General features: G+C 39.3%; 1 protein-coding gene across 1 annotated transcript; it reads left to right on the top strand.

Annotated features, from left to right (window-relative positions):
• The first annotated feature begins 4,386 nt into the window (after positions 1 to 4,386).
• On the top strand, positions 4,387 to 21,057 carry lurap1 (leucine rich adaptor protein 1). The gene is made up of 2 exons (XM_044361669.1): positions 4,387 to 5,173; positions 19,380 to 21,057. Exons 1-2 carry the CDS (start codon positions 4,946 to 4,948, stop codon positions 20,283 to 20,285), a joined length of 1,134 nt encoding a protein of 377 aa, XP_044217604.1. The 5' UTR covers positions 4,387 to 4,945; the 3' UTR covers positions 20,286 to 21,057.
• Positions 21,058 to 22,057: the final 1,000 nt, after the last annotated feature.

Raw genomic sequence — 22,057 nt, 5'->3', positions numbered from 1 at the left:
GCAGAAAGATGTAACAATAATAGAGTTGGGTTCTAGTATGAACAATTTAGACATAACAAGACCAGTATAAAATTGGTTCAAAAACATGAGCTCCTGAGGGAACTGAAGGTCAATTTAAAAGTCAATGGAAGTTTTTCAAATTGTTCCAAGTCTGATGGAGACTATGGAGGTGCGGTTTACAGCTGGAGAATAATTAAACACGTCAAAAAATAACACAAAAAAACATTTTGCTGTCTTTTTGCTCATTTAATTTACAGTTATTGACAATGTTATTCTAAAGTCATAGTTCGATTGCCATGCAACAGCACAAGTATTACATAATTTCCTGTTAGTATAAAACAGTTAAGTTTATTTCTTGAATAGCTTATCAACTTTTAAAGAATGGATACCATAAATAAATAGTGTTGTCAAGGCTCAATAAACAGACACTTGGACCCAAGAGCATGACTCAGAGGCAAAGCAGATAAGGTAAAATGTTGAGTTTTAATTATGGTAGAGAAAACAGGCAGGAAGTCAAAATAAGGGAAGGCAAAAAGCTGATAATGCAAACTGGGCAGACTGGGAGCGAGCAACAAGGGGCCAAAGTCCAAAAAGGCAAGCAAGGAGTCAAATCAGGCAGGAAAAACAGACAAGAGTAGTGGCTGGACAGCTGTGGCAGGAAGCCCAAAAGACGATCTGGCAAGGGTGAAAATGGGCCGGTATAGATACTACTGGGGTAATGGGGTGTGTAGGAGGGCGGGGACAGTCAGGTGACAGGGAATAGCGCGTACCTCTACAGGGGTTACTGAAGGACAGATGGGAGTGTCAGCATCTGAAACAACAGTAGTTAGGCAGGAGCAAAAACCAGCAGGGACACACAGCTAGCGGCAGTGGACAAGCAGTCCACAGGGCACTCAGGTCAAAGACAATTACAAGTGTATTCCCAAACCAAACTTTAATAACTTTTGGTGTAGGAGGAAACAGGAGCACCTTGTAGAAACCCACACAAATATGAGCAGAACAACCCACACACAAATACCTCAGTCAGTCAGGTTGAACAGTGCAGAACCACCTCTGCTGCCCCTGATAGAGATGCAATCAGTATGTTGCAGAATTTGTGTATTTTTTTGTACTGCAGTTTTGCCTCTTTGTGGGCAGCTCTTTCTACTTGTACCAATGTGGGTGTGCAGAAATCTGAAAATGTTCTCCTCTCGACAACCGTTGCCATGGTGGTCATCATGGATACCAGGCTGATTGCATGGTAACAATGATTACAGATGCTTGCTTGTGTGGCTATGCACCCTCCAAGCCAAAGGCATACATTCGACAGCATTTTGCTCATAAAGGCTCCAATTTAGAGGATAGATTTAACATTCCAGCAGGTAAACAACAAAACAAATATATTATGGAGGAGATGTGGACTCTTAATAATCCTTGTAGCCTCAGTAGTACTCCCCTGTAAAGTGGGATTAGGATATATGTCCCACATACTCATAAGGTTCTTTTTCAAACTAACCCCCTGTTAACCTACTTAATTGTTTTGGTTTCTGTCTCAATTTCTGACACAAAGCATAGCCAATGTATCACTGATGAAGAACAACATACAGGCAGTCAGGGAGGAAAATGGAAAGGTCTCATGTTAAACTGTGAACAGTATTGTGTCATTTTGATGCGGATTAATAAAGAGAACAATGACAGAAACCACGTAGCAATCAAGCATCAAAATATTTCAAATCCCATCTCTGCATAGACATTACATTTACACTGACAGGAGCATGACTGGGAAATTTGGGGCCCCTCATGAGATGTGACACTGAATACAAAGGATCATAGGATCAGAGGAAAGCCTCATTAATCCAGACTTTATACCTTCCCATCTCCTCCCTCTGAGCTGAGCTCCCCTCAGCCATTAATACCTTTGTTACACCCTCACTATCTGTGTGTAACAGATCCATTGCTAAGAATGGATGGATCTGATGATTCAGTATATATTGTTCCCCACCCCAAAATGAAGAAAGGTTCGTTTCATATCTTTAATCGTGCTTTTAGGCTATTGGTTTTTAATACAGACAGCCCTCTTTCTACTTTTTTCTCCCTCCCCCTCATTCCCCCGAGACAGACTTCTATATTCAATTAGTGCTTGCATCTGAAAACCCTCTGCCTTTCTAAGCCACTTCATCACTGTGGACTGCGTCTGTATTTCCGCTCTTAGTCAGCTTCTCGCTGGCACCCTGAGTGAGTGTTCCCAGTGAAAAGCATCTCTTCAGCTCCACAGAGGCCTCCAATGACTACAGATCACGCCACTGAATGTCTCTTTGTAGGGTCTGTCTGTCTGTGTGTGATAGACACATACAGTAAACATACAACATTTTCAGGGAATCATATCAGAGCACTTTCACCAAAAATGATGACTAATGGTATTCTTTCGTGATATTGATGATTCATTTCATGTCTGTTGCAAATTTGGAATATCTTAGGATGTTTTAAAGCCTTGTTAGCTGTGTGTCTGTACATCTGGAGGATGTCCAGGTATAGTTTTTTTTGGCAAATTGTAAAATGCTTTCCCTCCAAAGCCATGGGGAAAATGTCAGGGGAAAAATTATGCTCACCACCACCTTTATTGAAATTTCTAACTAACCATGTCAATTTCCATTGACAGCGGGTATTCAATTTCCATTGCCTCAAAACATTGCCAATATAATACATCAGCCCACCAGTCTTATAACCATTAGCTTCCATGTATTATGGCAGCCACAGTGCTTGTAGGTCTTGGCCTGTTGATGAAAAATCTGCCTGGACTGAATCTGTGTAGGAGAAAGTTGTCATATAGAGCCACAGGGTGTGAGCGTGTGTGTATGGAAGTGTATTGAGAGTGATAGTCTTTAGTAACACAGACATCTGTCGTACTTCATTACACTGATTAGTCTCTTCATCCAGCCCATCCTACAGGGGTTTTGCCACATCTAAATAGCTCATGAGTGAAACGATCTGGAAAAAGATTAACAAGTCTTGAAGCCTTCGTTTTAGCTGAGATAGTTGCTTTGTAAAAATGGCTCAAAATTAAGACAGATACTTTGATTTGTCAGGTATTTAATAGATTTCCCAATTGATTTTCTTGAAATCAATATGTCCTGGAAGAGGGATCCCTCCTCCTTTTTTTTGGGGGGGGGGGGGGGGGGGTTTCTTCAGGCAACTGTATGATTTGTGATATGGAGCTATACAAATAAAATGGACTTGACTTGAAAATATGCTACATCATGATATAAAATGATGTATACCATGATAATGAACCCCTACCTCATATAGGTAGGATTATTTTCAGGTCTGATTTATGGGATTGTATTTAATAAAATGGTCGCCTTGTCATGGCTTAGTGGGTCATAATTAAGAGATACTAAGTCATATTTTTTACTTATGAAGTAATACTTATGAGATATAGTACATCAGCTAATGCAGTGTGCATACAATGGCCCAACAGTAAATCCTACCTTCATCAAGGTTATAATGTTCAGGTTTTGTAAAACCTGTTTTACAGGTGTTGATTCAATATAATGGTTATTTTGGAGACTGTAGTTTGTGATGCTGTTGAATTGCATGGAGTTATATACTGAGAGGTGTTTTTTCCACTAATAATAGGATAGAATATCAGAGTCATCTATTAGTATAAAGGAATACAATTCAATAGCACTACAAACTACAACCTCAGTTAAATTGAATTAACATATTTAGAAAACAATTTTAACAGGAGCTGACCATTATATCTTCTATTACAGTAGTTCTGTTATATTAGACATCATCTTTAGCTAGGTATACCTAATAAAGCCATGACCTGGAAACTCATATAACATTCTTATACATATTGTGCACAATGTGGGCTACACACTTTTCTCTTTCTTGTTTAATGATAATGATGTTGTTTTTTTTCAAGTGTATTACAGGTCTCTCGTGGGCTACATTGCATGTTTTGTCTCTGGCGGTGTTATTTGCATGGTGCGATCTCCTACTTATAGGTAGATCTTGCAGGTGGAAACGTTGCAATAACTACTTCCAATTTCAGTGTGCGGACAGCCTCTCCTTTTCCCTTGTTGCTGTTTTTGGCCCTGTGCCAACCAGCTAGGGATTGGATGTGCACATTATCCATTTTTGCTTTATACATAACAAAGTTGAAACTGAGTGTAATTTTGACATACAAAATCATAATCATTAGATAAGTTATCATGATTGTGAGATACTTTATTTTTCTGGTTGCTTATTCAGAATTTCTTAAGAAATGAAATAAATACTTTTGCAATCAGGGAGGTTTTTGTTTTGACAAGAATGATAGCCCCAGTATTATTTTGATTTTGATACTGATAGCCAACGTGTTCCTTTATGCATGTTTTGTTTGAAGCTTTTACCGGAAGCTGCTTGATGTAACTCTGGCTGACTTGACAGTCTGGAGTCTCTGTTCCCACTCTGCGGTTGCTGCTTGCTGTCATCATGCAGGTGGAATCTGCGCAATGTAGCTCAGCGTAGGGATCTCCAACAAGACACATCAGCCTCACCGGCCTCCAGCGATCACACTCTGTGACGCTGGACTCTGGAGAGCGGACTGTATTTACCGCTGGAGAGGAACCTATCAACAAGACTCGGGAAATAAACAGCAAAATAGAGGATTTTTTTTTCATCTTAAACTTGATGATCATTAGTTAATTGAGATATAGCAGCTTCATTGAGATGATAATACAGCTAAATCAGTAAACACGGATTTTTCTCTGCATTACTCTGCTGGAATAATCATTCACACGTTGCTGTGTTGATGCTGTCAAATTGTTTTTCTCTCCTGGCGCAGTCCAACTCAGCTGGAGTCGCATATGATGCCATACAATCCTATAGGAAGTGACTCTCGCAGCTTGACAGGCAACAATTTCCAAGAAACGAAAAGGACGTAATCTTTGTCCTGCGGATTTCTTCGTTTTTTTTACGTATGACCACGACAATGGATGAAGGCATTGCTGCCAGCGAGACCATCCCAGATCTGAAAGACATAGAGGTGAAAATCGGCCGGAAGACCCCCGAGGGTTTGCTCAGGTGGATGCGGGAGGAGGCGTCCTCTATCCGGGGAGATGCCAAGCTGGCCACCGCGCACGATACCAGTAAGGATACGGGGAAGAAGAGTTTGGATGAAAAGATCAAGAAATTGAAGATGGAGATGGTAAGAATGTTGCACTCGATTGTATGTGTGTGTGCGTGTGTGTGTGTGTGTGTGTGTGTGTGTGTGTGTGTGTGTGTGTGTGTGTGTGTGTGCCCGCGCGCGCGCGATGGCTCACACTGTTGGATGTGTGGCAGACTCCGTTTTCCAAGATGTGGCATTCGCTATTCGCTGACATCACCAGTATACAACATTGAAAGGTGAACAATCTAAACCTTATTATTCCCTAAACAGTGTTGTTGTGAATACTAACATTTATGAGCAGATCAGTTTGTCATGACTCAGACATGCATGGTTGAAAGCATTGGTACAGCAGCACAGTCACTGAGTTGTACAACTCCTGAAAGCCTGGGCTATATTACTGTACTTAATGAAAAACCGCACAGTACTAAATAACATCAAGTTTAATTATTTGAAAAAGGTTTCTGCTTTTTCCTGCTCCTCATTTAGGGTAGTTTACAGATACAGAGAGATCTCTTCAATTTTCCTCAAGTGATGATAGCTATTAAAAGTCCATTATAAATTTTTGAAAGCCATTTCTTGTTCACCATAGCTATCAAATTCTTATTAAAGACTAAATATAACATCCCAACATTCAAAGTGCAAGGTGTCTGACAGAGTAACTGAACATCAGCAGACATGGTCATGTTTTATGAAAAAGTGACATCGTCCAGCCCTTTTTCTTCTCAGGTCCCTGCTGTGCACTCAAGAGTCTACCTTGCAACTCCCTGCTAAATGTCAACTTTCTTGTGAACTGTCCATAAAAGCTTCATTTCTGAAGTCAATGCCAAGATTTTCAAATCTCCGTTTTATTTCCTGTGACATTGCCATGGATTGTGCACTGCAGGACTGCACAAGTTTAAGATGCCTTTAGCAGTTATTAGTATACCAGGAACCCCACTAACCAGTGCTTTTTAGTTATTTATAATTTGTGCTTGCATATTATGATATGCTGACTAATTTTATCAGATTATTATTTTAGAGAGCTGGGATAGGCTCCAGCGCCCCATGACCCTGCAAAGATAAGCAGTTATTGAAAATGGATGGATTAATGATGATATACATTTCTCCTTAATGTTGTTTTATTATTGTGTAATTTTAAAATGTACTAACATTTGTCAGCATATGGGCACAAACTTACATGTTAACACAGGACTAGTTAATGCTTAGTTACCAGTTAGTTAAGCATTAATATGTGACTCATTATCTGAACAGTAACCATTAATCCAGTAGGGACTCTCAGTGTGACTGAACTGGAAATTTATGGTGTTTTCTGACCTTGAGAAATCCATAGAATCCCTTTATTCTTTCCATCGTTCTCTTATTAATGATATTGCCAATTTATTAGAGTCTTTTTCACAATTTTACAGTGTGTATGCTACTGTTCACAACAAATCAAGTTGTTACCGGTTCCAGCTTTGGCTTCTATGTTTATCATCAAGCATTTCTTCTGTTCTTTGTTTTTCTGTAAAGACAATGAAAGTAGATTATTTCGGTTTCTTTTTACGGTGGTTGATTTGTTCCATTGAACGCACATTTTTCTGTCTTCTTATTTATATGGACTCCCCCCTCCCACAAACAGCGTAGGGCCTGTAGCAATAATGCACCACTCTACAGTTGTTTTTTTCCCTTCTGTGATCACGTATGTCATACATTCCTTTGGCAGATGCAGGCATGCACCCAGTTTGTGGTTGTGATACAGAGCACATGCACTGTCACCACAAGCCTCCCAAACAAAGCAAGTGGTCTTCTGAGAGAGTTGCTCCAAAACACATTGGTTACATTTAAACATCCAAAACACATTATCAGTTTGGTCACATGTTAGAAAATAGAAACTTATTTCACTCCAGGATTTGTGGAACCCACAGGATGCTGGCGGTGAAAATGCAATTTAGAAACAGGAGTCAGAGGAGTCCTAGAAAGGAAATGGTGCTCTCCTCACGGTAACCCAACACTTACACTCAGCAGTAGTTTTAAGAATTTTGGCCTTTAAATACAATTTGACCCTCTCAACACACCCTCTTAACGTCATATATCTTGCATTTACTATGTAATTTAGTTGAGTTTAATTCATACTTGGCATTGAAATCTTTGTTGTGTCTAGTGTACACCAGGCAAGCTCACATTAATACTACTATAACAGTATGCACCATAATATTACAGTACTGCACGACTGCAATAAATTACCAGATGTGTCAGCATTAGACAGATTAATTAATTAGTAGGCCACCAGTATAATTAGTGGGCAACAATTTTGATTTTGAAAAGGAATGACCATTTATAGCAAATGTTTATACACTTAGATTTGACTGAAAAGGCTCTGCTGTTTGAGGGAGCTCTCTGAGCAGCGACGAGGGTCCTGCTTAGAGAGCTAATCCCTCTAACATACATAAACATTAAATCTTAGTTAAAATATGAAATACCACATAAGGAAGAGGTTGGGGTGGAGGAGGGAGCTGCAGCAGCACACTGCATTAGCAAGAGTGTAATCGGCCAACACATCCTCATCATTAAACGACCACATTGGCCGATTGTGCCATGCGCCCCAGAGAGACCCATGGGAGCTTTTTGTAATATGCCGCTTCTATCACAGCTGTCCAAAACCATTACAAATCACTGTTAAAATATAATTATGTTTTATGGTGTGACAACGCTTTGATTAACGTCTCTTTGGGTTTAGGCACAAAAAACACTTGGTTAGGGTTAGGGAAAGATCATGGTTTTGGTTAAAATGATCACTGGGTTAAAGTTACTTCTTCCTTAAAGTTAGGCAACCTTCATCGTCATAACAACAGTAAACACCATGACAATAGTTTTTAAAAAGCTGTTCCGACTTGCGGTTGGAAACGGGAAGCGAACAGCTGTCAGCTCCTGCAGCTAAGTCCACTTTTTGCCATGTATCTGTCTTGCCATCCACCCAACCCGCCACCTTGTATTGACGTCATCTGAACTGCGTCACTTCTCCGGGTCATTATTGCTATGGCCACTAGATGGCATCTGTCACTCAAACGTAACTATAGGTCGTTTTTTTCCAACCAAATTTTCAGCCTATACTGTCATTTTTCCTTTGAGGACGGGCTGAATCCGTGGAGTACACCTGCATGAATGTGATCGGATGTTTATCAGCCACACAGCTGTGGATGAGTCAGTGATTGTGAAGAATATTCACATCACAGCTGAGACCAAGTGCAACTTCAGTGCTCTGCCTAAACTAAGGCTATGCTCTATTTTTGAGTAATTTTTTTAAGCAAAAATGCCAGCTTCTAGTTTCGCACATGTAAATATTTGCCGGTTTCCTTGGTTGTTTGCAATTGTAAACTGAATATCTTTGGGTTTTGAACTATTTTTGGACAAAACAAAACATATAAAGACTCAAGAAAATTCCAGGAAACTGAGACATTTTTTCACATAATCAGATATTTTATATACGAAATGATCGACAGTTGAATGAATAGTTAAAATAATCATTGGCTGCAGTCATTATACTAGTCATTATATTGAAACACTACTGTATGAAACATTATCATATGGCAAGTTTTTATTGAAAGCATTTACTGCTATTGAGTGTTTCCCCAATTCTTCAAGCGTGACACTTCCATCCTCCATCAACGTCCATGCGGCTAGAGGTGGAGATAGAGGCTTTACAGTCACATTACAAACTCCTGATGGCACCGTGGTGATGTGTTGATAACTCGATATGTATAAATATCGGCTATATTTCTGAAACACCAGTTTTATCAAAATTAGGATTCACAGAGGCCAATATTTATCCTCCAACATTTCTATGAGCCTATTAATTTCACAGGGAGTAATAAAAATTATTAGCCTGTCAAAAATGTGAAAGTTGTAGAGAAATGAACTGTTGTAACCTCCAGACACTGTTGTCAGCGAGTTCCAGAGTGAATAGTTGACCAAAGCCCCCAGTTTAGATTCCCAAAGCATCCAGAGAGTTTCTATAAATCTGTCAAGAGCAAAGGACCAGACTGATTTGTTAACAGTTTTACTCATTAATCAGGCCTACTGCAAAGGAGGGAGGATCGAGAGACAAGTGATAGTGATAAAGAGCCACTTCCTAACTAGAGGGGAGTGAAACTTCCAGCACAGAGCCAGGCTGCTCCTGCTTGTGTGTGTATGTGTGTGTGTGCTTGCTTCATTCATCTATGGGATTGGTGTAGTGTCGAGAGTGCAAAAGAGGAGTTCTGAACTTTGCACTTTCATCAGAAAGCTCTTCCTCTCTCTCAGCCCAACTGGTCAAGGCAGATGGCCGCCCACCTAGAGCCTGGTTCTGCTTGAGGTTTCTTCCCGTTAAAGGGGAGTTTTTTCCTTGCCGCTGTTGCCAAATGCTTGCACATGGGGGAATGTTGGGTCTCTGTAAATTAAAGAGTACAGTCTAGACCTGCTCTATGTGAAAAGTGCCCTGAGATAACTCCTGTTGTGATCTGGCGCTATAAAAATGAAGTTGAATTGAATTGAAAAAAATCTGCTTAGTAAGATGTGCAGTAATGCATGTGCAGACAGAGTGCCTGCAGAGTGAAGCTAAATGGAAAAGCTTACATATGCATGCACTTGTGTACTTAATCTGGAAGTAACCCTGGATGTGTTTTTTTGTTGTTGTTTTTTTGATACTGAACACTTTCTGTCTAATTCTGACTCATAAGACACACAGACATTCACACACACAGGATGTTTAGCAATAGAGTAACATCTGCTTCTTTTTCTCACTTTTCATGTGTATTAGTGTATTTTGCTCTTGTGTCCCTCATTCATATGTTACTCTACTGTATCTGCAATCGCTCAGAATAGTGATGGTGGGCTGCAGCATCTGTTTACTGTAAGATCAAGGATGTAAGTGTGTGTGTGTGTGTGCGTGTGTGTGTGTGTGTGCGCGCGCCATGCTGTCACTGTGTCACCACCAGCAATGAAATGTTGCTTTGCTCCTTGTTAATTGTCAGGAAAAACAGGATGTGGCGCTGTATTTCTTGTTACACTGTACTTTATGTTTGACTGGAACAAACACGCTTAACGTGTATGTAAACCTCACCAGACAAAGACTTGTCACTTGACACATGCATCAGCCTGAATTACAACATGGGAGTAAAACTGAGGATTGTTGCATCTATTAAAACATCAAAATCTTACAAGATTTAATCAAGACTTTGATCAAGACAACAGTAGCACTCTGAACTCGCTTTTAGTTGTTTATTTCGGAGGATTCAATTTCCAGTTTTTGGTGACATCTAGCTCTTGTGCCTATTGTGTTGAATGTCAGTCACTGTGGGCAAAAGCCAAATAAATGTAATATAATAAGGCAAAATATTCTAAGTGTGCATTTGCCTTTCACAGTTTTAGCTTAAAATCAGGTGAAATGATGAAGTTCTGTTTAAAATGGCACGGCAAGACCAAAAATATCCCTCACTGCTTACCAGACTTTTTAACTAACTTCTTTATTGCTTAATCTCCTTAATCTTCTTAACTAATTTTGTTTTTGATTGATAGATGTATTGCTTAGACCATAAAATGTGAGAAAATTGTGAAAAATACCCAATTTCCAAATGTAATGTGTTCAAATAGCTTGTTTTGTCTGAAACCTAAAGATATTTAATCCATATAATGATATGAAACGGTGGGAAAATTCTCACATTTGAGACACTGGAAAAAGCAAATGTTTGGCCTTTTTACTTAATAAATGAGTTAAATGATTAACTGGTTGTCAAAGTTGCTGTTGATTAATTTACTAATTCATCAACAGGCTTTTTCTTTAATGTTGAAAATCCATCCTTTCATCATTTTTCTTGCAGTAATATGGATAATAGGATAGAAGAGATGACTGACACATGTATAGAAAGTGGATGTCATTACTGGAAAGGCTTTTAGTGTTGATCTTCTTAGCTCTCTGATTTCTGGTTGCAGGCTGTCTGTGAATAAACAGACTTTATACATACACACGTTTTCTTAACAGTTATGTCTTGACACGGTAGAGAACATTTTACGGCAGTGCGAACTGAAGGCAAATAAATGTTTTTATTAATGATTTTAGTGTTGCTGTTCATCTCTGCATGACAGTTTTAAAGCTCCTGTCTTTTGCACACGTCTCCAGCTGTCTAATGGAAGACATGCTCTCCTCTGATCTAAACAGATTTACTGGATATAGAGACACTCCTTTCAAACCGCGGAAGACTAGCAGTCGGCCACACACACACACACACACACACACACACACACACACACACACACACACACACACACACACACACACATACACTGAAGGCATTTTTTTGTACTAGCTGCATTTTACTCATGATCAGCACCTGTATTTCAGCTATCAAAAGAGATATACAAGGCGAATGCTGTTCCCCCTAGGTCATTCTCTCTCTCTCTCCATGTCTGCTTGTGTATCTCTGTAGCTTTCCCCTGTCACTTTCTGTCTCTGTCATCCACCTCTGGGAGGATGAATGTCAGTGCAAAGTCAGTTTTCAGCGCAGAGCAGAGATGAAGGGATTCAAAATCTAGTCTATTTAATCTTAGCCTTCCTCCTCTCTCTGGTCACAGGCAATCAATGTAGGACTTTTAGTTGCCAAAATGACCTGAGCTCCTTCATTCCTCCATCACACTCTTTATCATCTTGATGCATAAAACTTACCACTGAAGCTGAAAGGAATTCTCATATTTCAGGATTCCTCAGTTGCACCAGAGGAAAACCATATTGTGTTTTTTTCATACAGTAACAATCTATCATCCCACTCTCTTCTTACGTTAGAATGAGTCGTCTTATGTGTCTTGTGTGTCGAAACTGTTCTATTTTCTATCTAGTATCTGCTGATGAGATTTGGGCTCTATGCGTCTTCCACAGCTATGCAGAAAGTAATTTGAACATTGTAAATCCGTAAAACATTAGTCTAAACATTGTAAATCTGTGAAAAGCAGTGTATCAAATTGAAAGCTTCTATTTGCATTTTTTTGGGTAAATCAGGATTGAAACATGGTAGAATGTTTTTCCAGGTTTTATTGTAATTTAATTAAACATGTATTTTTTATTTTGTTTGACTTTTACTGTGCCAAATTTCAATCTAAGACATGTTTTCTGGTTCTGAAAAGGAGAAACAGAATAAAAGAGAGGGAAGAAGGAAAGAAAAAACAGCTGTCAAATACAGAGACACTAAAAAGAAAATGAGTAGGAGAACAGCGAGGATGAGTGCATATTTTATGAAGCATTCAGTGGTGAATGCAGACAGATGGAGCAGTTGGAGGTTTATAGAGGGACAGGGCCGACCTTCTGTCTAATGGTGACTGCAAGGGCGTTGTGTGTCTGCTTGATTTAGATTGGGAAGGTGAAACGACAGACAGTGACACCATGAGAGAGAGAGAGACTGCGCCAATAGAGACGAGTGTTTATTTTGCTGGTGAATGTGAGCACTGATGTGTGCTTGTGATGTCTCTGCTGGCAGTGATTCAGCAGTCTGTTAGGTATGGCTGTGTGACATTGGGAAGCTGTATCCGCCACGTGAGAGAGTCTGCGTCACGGATCAGGCTTCAGCTGTACTTATGTTATCACAATCAAGACTGAATGTCTGTGTTTAGACTCAGTTTGTCAGTACATCATTGAAACTGCATTCTTACACCACACATTCCCACAAAAGAGAAGATGGATCTGATCAGATTCTGGAGCATCTTGATGCATAATTTAGCATATTACTGGGGGAAACTGGTCTACAATAACATGTAAAATAATGCTGTACTGGAACCATAAAACTTTGAGATATGGAGTTTGTTTTTGTACTACCAATATGCTATTTGAGGATGTGTATGTTGAAGAGAAATATCAGAAGAAAAAAACGTTTGAACTTACACCTACACATTCAAACTACAGCAAAGGTAACAGTGTTGTGGATGTGATGGGAAAAGAGACAATGAAAGACCAGTAAAGTCGACAGATTATTTACTGAAATAATGAAATAGGACAACTTGGCAGATCAGACATTGCTTTAGAGTGGCTATAATCAATATTTGTATAATAACAGTGGATCAAATGACATGGTAATGTGAAAGGCGTCCCTCATAGTAACAAGCTGTCAGAAAGTTATTACCAGTCTGTGCAGTTCCTCTCAGCTCTGCAGAGCATTGGTTTGATTTTCCACCCTGCAACTTTGCTGTTTTGGTTAAATTTCACTGCTCACAGAGCATGACTTTACCAAGCATCAAACAGCAGACAGAAACAAGCTGCTGAACATAGTGAAGCATTTAGCAGTTAAAGGGATAGATATTTATCTCAAGAGTCACCGAAGATAAAAACAGAGCTAAAAAAAGAGAGTGAATATCAGACTTACCTTCACCAGACAGCCAGAAACACGACTTCAAATGAATGTTTACGTTGTTCTGTGTCTGTTGGATGTGTGATTAGGCAACTGTTAACAAAAGAAGTTCACCATGTAAACCTCAAGGAAGAACCACGGTTAACATCTTAATATTAGAAATCACCTCCAAAGACTTCTTGCCTGAAATGTGTCGGATTATTTGCAGCAGCTGTAGGCCCGGTTTGTGCCTCTCATGTAATCATGTAAGCAAACATTCCACACTGTGATCCAAAGCGCTCAGTGCCATTCAAGCCACAACTTCCTCTGCCATGAAATCCAAATTGTGACAAAAATGTCCAAGGAAGTGTCCAAGAAAAACTACAATCTGAGAGAAAACCCAAGTCCAACAAAATATCCATAACAGTAAACATTCCAACGATTCTGATGTTTTTGTGAGTGCTGGCGCGTTCTTGGTCTCAACTAGTTCCTTCTGCTTTGAAAGAGATAGGAGGAAGATACCTCATTACATGTATTCAGACATACATGTGAGGGCTGAAACTATTTATTTTCAGTGTTGATTCATCTTTTTATTTATTTTTCCAGTTAATTAATTGATTGTTTAACCCCATGAAATTTCAAAAATAACGCAGAACACAACAGCAGATCCAAAAGTATCTTCAAGTCATTTATTGTAACTAACCAATGGTCAAAAACCTAAATGTATTAATTAAAGTGATACAAAGGTAAAAAAGAAGCAAACAAATCCTCTTTATTAATACTTGTAGTTTAATTAAATTCACTTCACTTCAATTCATTCACTGTTTAGTTAAATATTGTTTGCAGTGTACATACATGACTGAATTTAGCGGATGAAAAGGCAGGAAAATGAGCTTTCCAGAATCCTGTGGATCAGCCAGAAGGTGCTTGGCCTTTTGCCTGAGCAGGAAAACTAAAATCTGTTTGGCTGTATACTGATGGCAACAAAAATGAAAAAAAAAGATGATTAATGGTGTTTCAGTCCTCAAGGCTACACAGTCCTGGACATCCATCCCCCCACTCTCACCCCGACTGCTGTCACATAAAAATCCATTTGGCCCCAGTTTGACCTTTTTCATTTGTCAGGGTCCTCTCCGTAATGAGTATGTTTTGACTTCATTGTATAATTAAAGACCATAATCAGTCTGTAAATAATGAAAATAATGCAGTGGAAAGAATTTCCTCAAGGAACAGCAGCAGCACACAATGCAAGACACGATTGGCATTCATGCTGACTAGAAGGCTTTCCACTGTTGGCACAAAGACGGGCATGTAGACAAAAAAAAGAAAAGAAAATGATTCTTGTTAGTCAGTAACAATCAAATATTGTCTCTACATTGATTTCAAAATAAAAGGCATTGCTGTGACCACAAGCAACTGTAGTCATGCATTTTAGATGATAAAATAAACTATTTTTACATTTGTGTTTCTATTATTTAATGTTTTTTAATTAAAATAAATTTACACTTCTTTCCTGGAAACTGCATGATGATAATTCTGCTCTTGCTATGGTTATATATTTTGGAGGAAAACACCAAACACCAACATGATTTTCTTTCACATAAATGTCCACAGATCATTACCCTAAAAATCAAAATAAATATGTATATATTTCCGAGGCTAGTCATAAACTGCCTTTTAAAATTGATGAAAATTGTCAAATTTTTGGTGTCTACATGTAATTGTTGATACAAATTGTTATGTTTGGTTCAGGTACAGTACCATCAGAGATTTTTCCTAAATTGTGTTAAAATGCAACCGTCCCACTAAAGAATAATTTACAGGATCTATCCTCTCAGCAGCAGACGAGTGGAGCTCACAGCTTCGTTAGCGTTGTGCCACCTCAGCGCTGACAGGCATGGAGCTACTTTTACTGCCACCCTCATTACGCACTCAGTCTCTTCCAGCTTCAAACCCTCAAACCTCAAACCTGAACCCCACCCCTCATGTCTACGCCTCAGGATGCCAGGAGGTTTACAGCCACACACACACTAACACACACAGACACGAAGCTGTGGTTGTTGATCTTCTTTTTGTCCAGCGCTCCTCCCTGTGTGGATTTATCATATTATGTTTGTTTCATATAGAGTGGATAGATGTTTATATTTATATCCTTTTTTCCTCACTCCCTTCATTTATTTATCCTTCATCATGTGTTGGTAGAGCTCTGTCTACCGGTGTAATTCAGTGTTGAGTTTGACCTTGCCATGAGCCGAGATGCACAACATTGACCACAAAGCTCACACCTTTACTTTCCTGTAAAGCGATGTCCTGCCTCATCTCCTGCTACAGGTGTCTTTTCTGCTTCTTAGCTCATGTCTCTGTGTACTTGTATTAATCGTTTTGGGGACAAACATCTGTTCACACAGTCACATTATAGTGACTCATCCCCCATCTATCACCAAAATTCTGAACCCCACAACCTCAACCATACATATTATAGGATTAAGGCTTGGTTTTTGGTTGAAATTAAGATTATGCTTAGGTTTAGGTTTGGGTTTGGGTTTGGGTTAAGGGTTGGGGTAAAGCAAGGTTATGGTTTAGGTTTGTGTAAGCCTGCAAACATTTAAGTCCTCACAAGTCACTTACTGTGAACACATAAACAGCACATTAAAGTGGTGCAAGGCATTCAAATGGTGCTTAAGCTAATCATGAAGGCCCATATTGACATTAGCTGTGATGACAGTTTGATACGGATAACATAATTGCCTGCGAATAATAAAAGTCAAATCAACTTTATTCAACATGAGGATGCAGTATCATCTAAATCGGTGGTTCCCAACCTTTTTGAATTGTTAAAATGAAGCACTTTTGACCCCCTTTTATGGCCTGCATACGGACATGAGTTGTGAGCTGCTCAACCAAAGATTGCGTACACATTGTCAGAGGTGAAAGTAACCAATATTTTATGAGAAAAGTTAGTAAAAGGTCACAAAAAAACGTTTTATGACTTTTCAGATTTATCTTGGGACCGCTTGAGGGGATTTTGACACCCTGGTTTGGAACCACTGATCTAAATCATCCTCCTACTGTGTGGCTTTTTTAACCACAGTGGGCCGGATACTTAGAAAGACAAAGGAGAGACATTGAATTGAAGTGGACTAAAAAATGTGCCAAGTAGTTTCACCCTGCAGCCAGCAGTGTTAGCTGTTCTGAATGGTGACTGGTTTATACAAAGGTCAGCCACCACTTACGCATTCAGAAGATGTACGAGAGATATTTTTTTTCCTTACATTTCTCCATGTTTTTTCTTGTAGATGGTAGAGTCTCTTAGCAGGGAGGTTTTAACAACACTGATGGATAATGACAGAGCTTTATAGACTAAATCCACAGTGAAGCGTCAGTCAGCTTGAGGCACAACTAACATCATGCAGACCCAACAGATAAATAGCTTGGCAGGTTGGAACAATCAATACGTTCCCCTCCACTGTTTTATTGACATGACCTGGAAGGTCATAAGGACCCCATACAGGAAAAGAGAGATATGCAAAGACTCCAAAAGGTCAGAGAGTAAAGGTCTTACTGGCTTAAGGTCCCTTCACTTCTACCTGCCATTGGTAAAAATGTTACATATGCAGGTTTGACCATTTTTATACATGTTTTGCTGTATCACTACACAATCTATAAGAATCATATATGCTGTGAAATATACAGTTTATAGTTTGTATATGAACATGCAGTGTTTGTGTATTTTGTCTGACATCATACATCATAAAATATGATGCATTTATTTTGATTTAACTACCCAACAGTCTAAAACAGTTTAAATTAGCTCCACCTCAACCAACTATAATAGCAAAATGATTCATACACATTAATGCGACAGCATTAACAATCTACTAAAATCTACTACTACTACTATCTCTACTACCAATCTACTATATATAATAGTAACCTTCTTTTTCTTATTTCTGTCTTTTACATCCATCTGTAAGCTTTTTTCCTCTACCTTCACCTTATATGTTTCCCTATTTTTAGCACTGCAAAACCTGCCAGCTGCTCCTAACTGTTTTTCCAATTATTTCCAATTATGGTTAACTGCCCAATAGTGTAAAATAGTTTAGATTAGACCAACTATAAGGTTTCTTACAAATTAATTCAACAGCATTAATAACCTACTAATATGTACAGTATATAATAGTATAATATTTGTCCCAATTTTCTGAATTCACTACTTTTACTTCTAATACTCCAAGTACATTATGCAAATCTTACATACTTCTACTTGAGTAAAGGATCTGAATGTTTCCTCCCTAAATGCTAAAACATACTTTTATGTTTCAATTTCTGTTACTCTATAATCATAAATGTGACTAAACTACAAATTATACAAAATGTACAAAGTACATTGTTTAAGTGTAATTGTCCATGAAACCTGTCTGAAAGTAGCCATAATCGTGTGACACAAAATACACAAACATGTTAGAGTTATATATATACTGTTTATAAACTGCATATTTTGCAATGTATATGATTCCAGAAAACAGAGTTAGCCTTGAGAAAGAGACACTGACAATATGTTGAAGTAGTGATAGACAGTGAAAACAAAAACATTATGTAGAAATACTGAGAGAGACCAAAGGTTTTAGCTAAGAGAGAAACTGGTTATCTGCAGAAAGGTGTGGATATCATCAGGCCCAGCTTTGAATGTTGATGCCATATATCACCTCTTGGCCCTGCACTTCACCGCAGACCTCTGGTAATGTATTCTGGGGAGGAATTTTTCCATGACTGCAGCCATCTTTTTCTTTTTACTCACCATTTAGCTTTTTTTTCAACCTCCCCCACACACACATCACATTAGAAGCAGCAGTGGCTGTTATTTCAGATTGATAATCACTTTATTTACTTCTACCAGATGACATCATGAATAAATAAATCTTTGAGTAGTTTGCACCATTTATTGGGCATTTACACTTCAGTTTAAAGCTTTTCCAATGGAATTTAGATTTTTTAGATCTAAAATGTGTCAAACTTTCCACTGTATTACATTTCCATCTCTCAACAGCTTTTCCTGCAGTGTTAGTTTTAGTTTGATTTTCTTGCTAACACTTTTAAACAGTTTGATTCACAGCTTACAGTATGCTTTCCTAAATCTTCTTTGTCTTAGTTCTGTCAGTCTCCAAGTTTTTTTCATCTACCTTCCCCTTTTTCGTTTCCCCAGTTTTAGCTGTGCACATTCAACCTGCCAGCTTCTCTTATATGTTACTTCCTATTATGGTCATCTGCAAAGGTTTAATAGCTCTATAGTGAGATTTGCACTTGTCACCGGAGCCAAAGCTGAATGCTTGAAATAGATATCTGCAGTGTCCTGGTGGTTCCACAGTGTGATGGGATTTTCATATAGCATGTGTCATATATGAAAATGCTTCTATTTTCCTGCTCCTTAGACAAGCAGACAGTGAAGGACAGACAGCTGTCTTCTTCCCGGTCGAGCTGACCTGGCTTTATGATTGTTGCCATAGAGACAGTGCCAAAGTAAACAATCTTAAAGCGATGTTGTGACTAGGGACAAGATCGCCTGGGCACTGCAGGAATAACTGAGAATAACTCAGTTAACTCTTTTCCCTCACATTTGCTGTGGAATTACACTGGGTCTACACCGGCACTTTGAAATGTAACTGCTATCTCCTTGGCCCATCAAGTTTGTGTTTATCAATTAATCTTTTTGCATAAGATATCCACATCTCCTGGAGTTTCTGAATTGATGAGCTCCAGATTTCAATAACACTTGGGTTCAGAGTTTGTCTGCTTCTTACATGTAACTTTTTCTTTCCTATTGAAAACTGCAAACTATCAAAATGTAAACATAATAAAAAATAATCATAAGAACCAACAAACAACTTCACTGTTTCCTGTCTGTCCTTTCTATGTCTGCGCAGGCCCACTTGCGTTCGGTGGACGTGAAGATCCTGCAGCAGTTGTTGGCAGTTCACGAGGGCATCGAGGCGGTGAAGTGGCTGCTGGAGGAGCGCAGCACACTGACGAGCCGCTGCAGCAGCCTGACCAGCAGTCAGTACAGCCTGGGTGAGGGCCCTGACACTTCCTGGAGAGGCTCCTGGAGCAGCCTGCAGGACCCCAACGACAAGCTGGACAACATCTCTATCGGCAGCTACTTGGACACCCTGGCGGATGACATGGATGAGTACTGCCCCTCCAGCTCGGAGTCGGTCATCTGCTCCTCCACACCACTGGTCTTAGAGGCTGCTGCTGGGGGCCGGATAGCGGGAGGCCCCGGGGCCATGGTTACTGCGGCTATGACTGGAGTGAAGTCTATTGGTGCCGGGGCTGGAAGTGGAGTTGGAATAGGGATTCGGGCTGGGGTAAATGAGAATGGAACTGTGGCTGGAAATGGGACAGAGGTGAAAACTGGACCTGGGACTATGGTTATCAGTGCTGTCATTGGGACTGGTATTGCTGGGACTGGAACAGGGAAACCAGCAATTCCTGGCAGCTCTCCTAAAGCCAAGTCTGAGGGGTCCAAGCAAGATCCTGCAGTCTGGACCAAGGCTGCAGAGACCGGTAAGGGAAGCCTTGTTTCTAAGAACAATACTCTGACACAATCCATTAAGGCTAATGGCATCCTGGAAAAAACAACTACACAAACAGGCAGCCCAACCCGCCCCTGCCTCAGCGAGAAACTGGGGACGAGCCAGAGCCCTAAACTCAAACCTTACAAAAATGGAAAGATTGACTTGGATACTTGCAAAATGAACGGTAAAATGCATCTGGAGTACGACGCGCACTGGCGGTGGGTGCAGTCACAAGAAGATGTGACTTTTTTGTAAGAGGGATAATAACAGAGAGAGCTAAAGCCACTATTGACCGCTCCCTCTGTAATATCAAAGACCAGATTGCTGAAGGTAGAATGAACTGCTGTTGTGAAATGCACATAGTGAGGCTTTCCTCGTTGAAAGACACTGGCTTTGAAAGACAAAGAATAAAGTTTTGTTTAGTTGTTCCCTCCTGCGACTGCACTAACTTTCTATACAACATTGATGTCAGTATTAAGGTGGATGCACATTACAGGATTTTGACCATATTTAGCCAAACAGGGCTGCCTCACACAAACTTAGGAAAATCAATTTTAAAATCCTGTCATAGTTTTTCTCAGGGTCTTTCTTGGCATTCCCTGATTTTTTCTTTTCTTTTCTTTTCTTTTCTTTTCTTTTCTTTTCTTTTCTTTTCTTTTCTTTTCTTTTCTTTTCTTTTCTTTTTGTTTTGTTTTATTTCCTGTATAAATAAAGCACAGATGACCTGCCGGAGAGCTGAAACATGATTTCAGATTGTTTAACATAGTATATCAAACAATGTAAATTAGAAGATTTGAATTTTGATTTGACCTCCTGCTGTTTATGCAGAAAAAACAATTTCCCATAAACCACATTTTCTCTACTTGCACTCACTCCATTATTAAAACCTAGGAGCACAACAAAGATTTCTGGTCTCCATAAATAATATTGCTCTGGGATCTCCTTAAAGAGGATGTATCATGCATACTTCCTGGTCTGTATTTTTCATCTGGAGCTCTACTGGAATATCTTTGCATGATTTACAGTTCAAAAAACTCCTCATATATCTACTGGCTCTTTATGCAGCCTCTCAGTTCAGCCTCTGTCTAAAACAGGCCGTTTTAGCTACTGTCTCTTTAAGGCCCCCCTCCCGTGGAGCTCGCTCCATTCTGATCAGCCATCTTCTGCAAGTCGCCCTTCAGGAGACTTCCGGTGGTTCTGGAGGCTACGTAAACAAACCATGAAACAAACTATAGTAGCAGGATCTCACTTCTTATTCTCGTTCTTTACTCTAAATGGAAACTTCTCAAATACATTTATACATGTTCAAGCCTGAAGTAGAGGTAACAGATGCATTCAGCGCAGGTTGAAGCCTGGGCTTTTGACTAGCAGGGAGCATTTTTACATACGTTCGCCTCAAGTTATGGACCTTTAACCAAAAGACATCTGACATCACAACGGTATAAAAATAACAGAGTCACAAAAAGCATGATATGTCCCCTTTAACTACTTTATACATCCTACTGAAAGTTTTGTGAGTCCTCCACAATCATCAGAACCTTTAACTCCATTACTAGTAGCACTGACAAAGCCTATTGTTATGCATTTAAGGCAGTAGAAGACCAAAGTTTCCCCATATCAACCCCATATTTGAATCACAAAATAAATTCTAGTCCCTATATATATAGTGACATATAAAATAGAAAAATATATATCTTATTCTTGGACAACATGACTGAACAGTAACAATGGTTACAGGCAGTATTACTTCATAATGTATTAACAAGTGAAACATATGTATTAAACACCTGCGTATTATGATAAAAATCTGTGAGCGTGTTTGTCCCCAAACTAGTTGCCTGAATAAAAAGTAGAAGATATGAACACAGAAGAAAGAGTACTGAGGTTAGTAAAAAGTGTCCCTCACTGAAAAATAATGTACCCACTGTGCGCATTTGTGTCTTTGTGGAGCTAATACCCTCAGTGCTTAGCCAACCATCTGCAATACTGTATATTCACTGAATCACAATACAGCTACTCTGTGCATC

This window comes from Thunnus albacares, chromosome 9 (genome assembly GCF_914725855.1).
Source record: "Thunnus albacares chromosome 9, fThuAlb1.1, whole genome shotgun sequence".
Classification (NCBI taxonomy): Eukaryota; Metazoa; Chordata; class Actinopteri; order Scombriformes; family Scombridae; genus Thunnus; species Thunnus albacares.
Note: the sequence above shows the minus strand (reverse complement) of the source record. Positions and strands in the feature narration are given on the sequence as shown.